This window comes from Dermacentor silvarum, chromosome 5, assembly GCF_013339745.2.
Source record: "Dermacentor silvarum isolate Dsil-2018 chromosome 5, BIME_Dsil_1.4, whole genome shotgun sequence".
NCBI classification, from domain to species: domain Eukaryota; kingdom Metazoa; phylum Arthropoda; class Arachnida; order Ixodida; family Ixodidae; genus Dermacentor; species Dermacentor silvarum.
In genome coordinates, this window is record NC_051158.1 from 14,655,306 (window position 1) to 14,664,298 (window position 8,993).

The window sequence follows — 8,993 nt, forward strand, 5'->3', positions numbered from 1 at the left end:
ATTTCAAGGTGCAGTCACAGGCGGAAGAAAAAATCTGCTTTATCGCGCAACCCCTGGTCTGTATACTTTTGCTCACAGGTGTACATGCCCGAATATTGAAAGGTGCGTGCAACTGACTGCATGCCCAGCATTTTATTATGTTGGGCAAAGAACCCTCACAACTCCTTACCACTCTAATCACATTTGAAAGAATTCTTCAGTTACTTGTCAGAGTGCTGACCCTAGAGCTGGAGTAGCTAGAAATTGAAAGGGCAGGTGTCGGGTGTTTCTGCCCACAGGTTGCCGAGCTTTTTCTGAAGTGCAACAAATTTTAAGTAACAAACTAGCAGGCTCAAATGCTATTTATTGGCGATATATTGCTGAACACTTTACGAAGTTCTTAATCTGAAAATTTGAACAAAATTTAAGGCTTATGCTAATCATGAGTTAGTGTTTCACAGGCAACAGGCCTCCTTGTTGCTGCCATTGTAATCAACATCGAAGTTCTCTGAAATATAATTATCATAAAAATCATAGTTATGCATTATTTCGCATTGGCTTTTTGCACCTGTTTGCCATGTTGGAAAATGGAAGACACGAGCAGCACTGACAGATAAGCTTTGTCATGCTATCTATCACAGAAAAACAAAAGTTGGTATGCGATTTTAGTTTAACGAACTTCTGTGTACATGGCTCAACCAGTCTACAGACATTTCATATTTGTGAATTTTCTTGGGCGTGGCCAGAAGTGTGCATTGGCAGCCAGACGAGTCTACTCGGGCATGGCACTAAAAGTGTTAGGATAAGCATTGCGAAAACTGAATGGATGCTGAAACTTTCCCACAGCATGCATTTTGCGAGTGCTCTGAAACCACCGCACACAGAATTTAGTAAGCTGTTGCTCAGCGGAGAGGATATAAACGAAGTGACGGCTTTATTCGTGCAGGCAGACGTCGTAAAAGAAGTTTTATCAATGGCCCTGGACGACACAGACGTGCTTCCCCGGTGGTGTGCAGCATCTACTCTTCGCAGCTGGCTCGATCGAGACTGCCTCGGACTGCGCTCCAGGCACCGAGGTGCTCTGCAGCGCTGTGCTTCCGACATTCTCAGCTTAGACTTGGACTACAGAGTCCAGCTAGCTGGCCTCTCAATCTGGAAGACGCTTCTGGGGGAGACTCTCAACACATCAAGTGTGGTCTCTGACTCCACTGTGAAGGAACTGCTGAGGGAAGCTGACACTGCGGGCTTTGGTGCGTCCATGAAGAAAGCGATGGCTTCCGATGCGGTCCTCCTCCGCAGAGATGCGCAGGCCTTTCTGCATCAGCTGTTGGCAAGGCTGCATGGCCAGTGTTCATTTTCTGGTGAAGCTTGTGAGATGGGAAGCAGACAGCACGGAGTGAATGCTTCAAATGATGAAGGTAACTAACATTTTGTCTATGTAGTAAGAGATAGATAGATAAAGACTTTATTTAGCATGAAGCATCATTCAGCTGGAGAGAACCTCAGCCTTGAGTTTTCCTTCTAGTCAGACCCACACCTGAGGACATGACCGCGTCATGTTGTCATAACATAGTGCGTAGAAACAAAACAGTAACTGGCTGTAGAAAAGCTATTATAGGAAATTATTTAGGGTGCTTTGAGGCTTTAAAGTAGTTTCACTGGTACCTGGCATTCACTTAAAAGAAAAAAAATAATTAAAAAAAATGACTTGAAACTAGAATCTCGGTACTTCTTTAAGGTTTGTCATCCTCCAAGCTGTCCTGTACCGTTTGAGATTCTCCTCGAACGAAACCACACATCACATGTTCAAAATCGGCACACACTCTTCTTACTGCGATGCCCATAAATGAGCCGAAAGAATGATGCAGCTAAACAATGCTCCTTAGCTCAGTTAATACCATTGCAGCACGCTGGATCTATGCTGCATGATCACAATCCTGCTAAATATGGATGATGCTATCGTTAGCAGGACAACAGCTAGGGCTATCTAGGAGTGGCTTGTTGAAGTTAATCAGGGTGGGGATAAGTGCTCGACGCTTATTGAAACTTTTTTTCTCCAAATTTTCAGGCTTTAAATTAGTGGTGTATGCCTTACAGGAGTTTATATGTTACCTTTTGCACTGAGGGAGAATGGAGAAGGTGAATAAGTGACGAAGCTTTAGCATGTCCCAAACAGACACCTGGGCTATGGAAGAATCTGCAGTGGAGGCTTTTGGGTCAAGTCCAGTCATTTGAGTTTCTTTAATGCACACTGAACTCTCACTGCATTAACTTTTTTATATTTTGCGTCCATCAGAATGTTGTCGCTGTGGCTGGCAATTGTGCTCGCTACATTAAGATCATGAGCAGAACACCGCCGAGTAAATTAGATAAAATTAATACTTTGGCTCCAAAACTGCCCGCTGCATTCCCCTAGCACGCACAATGTCGCAAACTTGATGCTTGTCCTTGTTGCGACAATGGTGAAATGGCAGTCAAAATTAGTCCGGAGTCCATCAGTGCAATCTTCATCTTGGCTTAGGGTGTCGCTTCGGATCATTAAATCGGATCACTTAGAAATTGATGACGATCTGGATTCATGTTAAAGGTACTGTGTGCCTTACTTAATTTTCAGACAAACCAGTTCACTGCACTGAAGCCGAGGCATCTATGGATAGCAGCGACACCTTTTCCAATGCGGATCGTTCGGCGGCCATGGAGGAAGTGCTGGACCTGGGTGTGTCGGAGTGCCTCCAACGAAAGTTGAAATTCCCCGAGAATATCCAAACGCCGGCCACGTCGCTTGCAGCGGACTCTTTACAGCTGGAGCTGGTACACACCACAGACCTCCTTGCAAAACTTTCACCGCTGGGAACTTTCAGAAAGTGTGATGCCAAACCCGTTTCGCTGGACTCCCAAAGTTGTGACTCTCTTCTAGCAGATATCTTGGCTGCTGCCGCATCGGAACACTGACAGAGACTGCTATTGAGTTCTTATCACCGTACGGTTGTATCTGCCCTCGGAGGCAAAAATGCTGTAAATAAAAAAATTCTCGCAGAACCAATCTCGCGATGATTGTCGATGTTAATGCGATTAGCATTCAAGCAGTGTAGTGACACACTGCATTGCCAAATTCCCGCTTGACAGCAACGTCTTCACCTCTCTGGAGCTCAACGAACCTTGCTCATTGCATGCTCTGGTCCCATTCTGCTCACTTTCTCCACACTCTGCTTCTGATACCAACTTTTTCACTTCTCTGTAGCCAACTTCACTTCTTGCCTATGTGTGCTTGTCTGTCTGGGAACATACCTAGTGGCAAATACTCTTTCTGGAGGATTGGCTAAACATCTTCACATACCTGTGTCACATGCCCAGCTGCACTTAGCCAATGGTCCAACGAAAGAGGTTAGAAACAGAAGTCATATCGAAAATGTGTCAAGTTCCCAAAGAATGCGTCAAATTGAAATTGCAGTCAAATTGCAACGACTTGCTGCCCGAAAAAATGTTCGGATTCTGGCCCCACCTTTCTACCTACCTCCTTCAGCTGAAGGAACAAGTCCTTGAACACATCTCACCACACAACACCGGAGCGATCATAGCACTCGACCTTAAAGGCGCTTTTGACAACGTGGCTCACCATATCATCCTTACAAATGCAAGTCTTACCAACTGCAGTCGTAATACAACAACGTATGTGCCTTTCTGACAAACCGCATGGCCACAATAGGCATTGGCTCACTCAGAACCAAAAAACACGTCACTATTACCGACTCCCAAGCAGCTTGCCGTAGCTATGCCAGAGGCAGAATATCTTCAATCGCCGACCAACTCCTCAAACAAGCCTCCCAATTCCGCCGACGTTAAATCGGAGGGACTCCAGGACACGAGTCCCTCCATGGAAATTTGCGTGCACATGCTGTAGCCCGAGCTCATGCCACCCGGGAGCCACAAGTACGTCACTCTTCAGTTTTCTCCACACTGGGCCACTGCATGTGTGCGGTGCAATTACCTTCAAAAGAAGCGTAAGTCAAGCCGATAACCCTTCTACACTATGCGTGCTTAAGCTGTCGGTGCCATACTTACCTTCACAATACAATGCCCTATTACAACACTGATTGAACAGACAACTATACCCACCCCCCCACAAGACCCTCTCACGCGAAGATGCAGTAGCATGGCGACAATCACAAACTAACACATACCCCCGTTTATACAGATACACACAATACACCCTGCACTACACTATACTCGCACAAATGCCCCCTTATTAGGGGCGAAGCTCCTTATAGCGGCACCCGTTCGTCCCCGTCGTCGTAGTAGTAGTGTGTAACCAGTAGTGTGTAACCAGTCTGAGAAAAATGAGAAAAAAAATTCCGAAGTTGTGTCCGTAGCGCGGAATCGAACCAGGGACCCCTTGCTTCCGAGCGCGCGGCTTTAGCCCACTACGCCACGAAGCGGACATGGACACACGCACCACGATGGCAATAAATACCCAACATTAACGAAAGGCCGCGTTTCTAGCGCGTTTCTAACGTGTTTGTGCTAGCGTGTTACGGCCCGTGTAAGAAGCTGGTGTAAGACGCTGTGGCCTCTCCGCCTTACCTTTAACGCGTTTCGAACGCGCTGCCTAAAGCGGTGGCAAGTCAAGTTCAAGACGAGGAGCGTTTATGCATACGGGGGGTATACTCTCTCAGCAGTCATGTGATGGCGTCGGCAAACGCGGTGCACGTTCCGGCATGTGTAAATGGCTGCGTAAGACGCTGTGGCCGCTCCCCCTTACTAGAGAGTACTGCACGTTTCTAACGCGTTTGTGCTAGCGTCCCCTTAAGCGGGAGATCCGATGATTCCCTCCGGAGCTTCGCCCACTCATCATCATTCACCCCGTGGATATGCTGTGATTTTTAACGAATACGCTTCCCTATATCACACCTCATGGGCGTGCCCCAAAATACAAGTAGTTCCGACCCAACTCCACACCCAAGCTGTGGGAGGCCGTGCCTAGCGGGCTGTGCAGGCCTAGCTGGCCGTGAATAGCTTGGACTGAGGGCGCCTTCCAGCACAAGCAGGAAGACACCTGCTCACTTTTTTTTCTTCTGAATAAATGTTTTTCCTCCTCCTCCGCCTTTTCCTCACCCTTGATGGCATTGAAGTGGGCATGTTGCCTGTGAAACGTGTTTGTTGTTTTTACCAAAGGGAAGGTGTCTGCTGCCGTGAAAATACTGTCAAGGATAAAAATCTTACACACGTATGGGCCACTGCATGTGTGCGGTGCAATTACCTTCAAAAGAAGCACATGTCAAGCCGATGCCCCTTCCACACTTTGTGTGCTTAAGCTGTCTGCTATATCCTGGCTTTCCAAGGCCTACACATCACATCATGCTGGATGGCAAATAACATTGTCTTCAGCAGGACGGGACTCTGAGCCGTTCTCTGGATGTGTGGTTTATGTGAAAAAGAATGTTGGGTGCCGATTGCTCTAGCTGGTTTAAATTATGCCTTTGACACAACCTAGCTGGACTCATCCAGTGTTTCTTTTCTGCTCCTAGGCATCACACAGAGGTGGAAATATTGCATAGAAAAGCCCAAATGCTGTCAACAATTCCAAAGTATTCACTGTGGGTGTCGTATGGGTCTTGGCATGTGTGAAAGTGCTCAATTTTCCACCACATCTACGCACATTTGAGCATCGTTGTCTGCTCGAAGCGGACGACTGTGCCCGACAGCTTGGAATAGCAGAGGACAGCAACTTGCTGCTCGCATTTTTGGTAGGTTGGACGGTTGATATGCCACAGCTCCGTGGGTCGCACTCAAGGACCCGATGACCTGCTTAGCCTCCCAGACAGAGGATGTTTGGGGACAAAAAGAGGCTGTTTGGGGGCTGGAAGGTCAATGCCTCTGGCCCACTGCAGAGTCGTACCACAAGCAGCAAGTTTTATTGCGATAGCAATTATATGGACAGTTCAACCGGATTTCTGCCGTCGGCGTCGCCGTCGCGTGAGGTTCCCTATAGATAAAATCTTCGCCGCGCGCCGTATGCCCGAGCGGAAGCGTGCGGGGACGCGCGCTATCACGGAGAGCGAACGCACTCAATCTCCCACGCGCAAGCAAGGAAGCGGGAAGCCAGCGCCGGAGGGAGCGGGGGGGGGGGGGGGGGGGGGCGCATTTCTACTCTGCCAACAACCGCGCTCGTCGCTCGCCCACACCGTCGCTTATCTCCACACGGCTCTGACCTTTATGCGCTGTGCATTCGCCGCTCAGTTTCCGTTGAAGCGATAGACCGCACGTACCTTCGCCCGCTGCGGCGTATGCGCTTGCTGCCAGCGTTTTGACAGTCGTTGTCTGCAGTCATTCAGTGTGATCTATTCATGTTTGTTTGTGCGCGCTCACACCACGCTTGTTCAATCAGTTAGTAATAGTCGGGCCACATTTTCCAACGCACGCTACACATGCAATGCTGCCCGGATCGGCAGTGCAGCGCTACAGGTGTGTCCCTTCGCACGCGCTGCCCACGGGAAGCGCTTCTCATCAACACCACCGTTTCACACGCGCCTTCTCGTGGTCATCGAGTCTCTCTTCATGTCGGTCTACTTACGCCGCAGCACACCTGCTTACTTAATCAGCTCATGTTTACTACAATTCATATTGCTACCAAAGCCGCTCACCTTACTTCGTATGACATTGCTGTGTTGCTATCGCATTCATTGCTTCGCCCTTAGGGCGAAACTGTGACATTTTTTGTCATAATTACTAATTCGGTGACCGATAAGCTAATATAGCAATAGCCTAGCCAAGTGGGCAGACCTTCATGTAAGCTACTTACGCATCTCGGGAGACTTATCAGTCTCTTGCGTGTTCGGATGTACAGATGGTTGCGAGAGGTCGTGAAAACAAGATAGAGACATTTTCAAAGGCGCCGAAAACAATATTATCGGTAGATTGCTCGCACGTAACCACAGTCACGATAGATTACACAGTTCTTTCGTACTAATAAGAGCTATCTGATTTTACAGGAAAATAGAAGTAAAAGAAGTACGTGCAATCGGGTATGACGCGCGCCGACTTGCAGTGTTCGCTCACCGCCATCAGGCCAAGTATATGGGTCGGTGCATCATAGAGTTTCATACAGTATTTTACTAGAGAGAACTCTTGCGCTAGCGTCTACGGGAACTGGAATCGGGGCGGCTTAGCCAGCATGGGAAATATGGGAAGTGCATGGATTTGCCTAAACTTCGTCCTTCTGGCTTCAAACGGCTTCGCGAATTCGTGAAGTGTTTCTTTTAATTCACTTCACTTTATTACACTAAAGGCTCCCAGGGTTTGGGAGATTACAAAAGGGGTGGACCGTAGGGGAATCCGGGGGCAGTCGAAGAACAGCAGCGGTGCCGCTGCCGGACTGTCTGAAGCTGTAGACAGATTAGAAGGGCCGGCGGGACACTCGAAGCGAAGAGGTTCGCTGGGAGCCGTGGCGTCGCAAGGGGCGGGAACCAGGGCCAGGACCCGGTGATGAGTGGGGCAGGCAGCTGCGTAGCGAAGGCGAACGGGTTGGATGACTGCATCGCGACACAGCCACCAAGGCCACCTACAAAGTACACGTAGTAAATTATGTCGTGAAGAAAGTACCGCGTCGTAAATAATTAAATAGACGTTATTAAAACTGTCAGACGGCAGGATTCAAACACAGGACCTCCAGTACGGAGGTCCTACATTGAAAACAATACGCCCCGGACGCATGCATCGACAAGCGGCATATAGAACGCCCTTACGAATTTCTCGCGGGCCTATTCAGCGCGTTTAGACGCTTGGCGATTTTCGATTTGGCCACCCCGAAAGGCTGAACCGCTGCAATTAGTGTGTGTGTTCGCAGAGTATTATGCACTTGGAAAAATATACACTGCTCTGAAATTTAGGACAATGAAGGCTAGATAAACAAAGCCACCACAGCAGCGTCTGAGTCCACAAGCACGAAGATCAGTCCAAATCCATGCACTTCCCATCATTCCCATGGTGCCTGAACGATCGCAGTGACAGAGTTGCCTCTAGTGATTATTGTATGAAACTCTATGCCGTGTATAAATTATCACCACCACTAACGTTCACTCTGCGCTTTCGGCTGAAAGCGCGCCTGCCACTGGTGAATAGTAATTCGTCTCAGTAAGCGAAAAACAGCGCTTTTCGGCATTTATACAAGCAAGTTGTCCGCTATCGGGAATGGGTAGCCAGAATGCCCTCATTGGCATCGCAGCCACGTGTTAAAATTAAATTATGGGGTTGTACGTGCCAAAACCACGATATATTATGAGGCACGCCGTAGTGGGGGACTCCGGGTTAATTTGGGCCACCTGGGGTTTTTTTTTTAACGTGCACCTGAATTAAGTGCACGGGTGTTTTTGAAATTTCGCCAACATCGAAATCTGGCCAGGATTCGAACCCGCAACCTCGGGCTTAGCAGCGCAACACCAAAGCCACCACGGCGGGTCACGGTCACGTGTTCGATAGTGGCAGTACTCATGCAGCGGCGCTGTAAACGGTCTATATTTAAGCTCCTTCATTTTCGTTATTTTATCTCTCTCTTTTAACAAGGGTTAAAATTGGGCGTTACATTTAAAGATGAGTATAGGGGAGAAATCGAGGTTTTCGTTGTCTGGCAGCCGAGAGCTTGGGATTCTTTCTCGTAGTTTTACAAATCATATGATTAACAGAGGCAGTTGTCTACTTTTAGACACATTTAGACATGTTTCATCAAACAAGCTACAAAGAGTCTAGGGGTATGTATGAGTTATAGGCCGATTTACACCCTTTGGCACCTTTAAGCGTGTAAATTAGTTTTACACTGGGAAGCAGTTCAGTGGTTAGGGCGCCGCACTGTTGAGCCCGAGGTCGCGGATTCGATTACAAGCCGCAGCGGCTGAATTTCGATGATGGCGATATGCAAAAAAAAAAAAAAAAAAAAAAAAAATGCTCGCGTACTGTGATTTTGGTCGGCGTCAATCCAGGTGGCGGAAATTATTCCGGTTTAGCTTCTAATGCATTGTTCA

General features: G+C 48.1%; 1 protein-coding gene across 7 annotated transcripts in view; it reads left to right on the plus strand.

The window, feature by feature from the left end:
* LOC119452769 (uncharacterized) overlaps nt 1-3,022 on the plus strand; it is a 92,100-nt gene extending 89,078 nt beyond the window's left edge. For 5 of the 7 annotated variants that reach the window (XM_049667387.1, XM_037714716.2, XM_049667385.1 and 2 more), the window contains 2 exons: nt 926-1,397; nt 2,594-3,022. In XM_049667387.1, the coding sequence (XP_049523344.1) occupies nt 926-1,397; nt 2,594-2,931 (810 nt within the window). In that variant the 3' untranslated portion in view covers nt 2,932-3,022. The remainder of the gene's footprint in view (nt 1-925; nt 1,398-2,593) is intronic. The other 2 variants (XM_049667389.1, XM_049667388.1) reach the window with 2 other exon arrangements.
* The last annotated feature ends 5,971 nt before the right edge of the window (nt 3,023-8,993 follow it).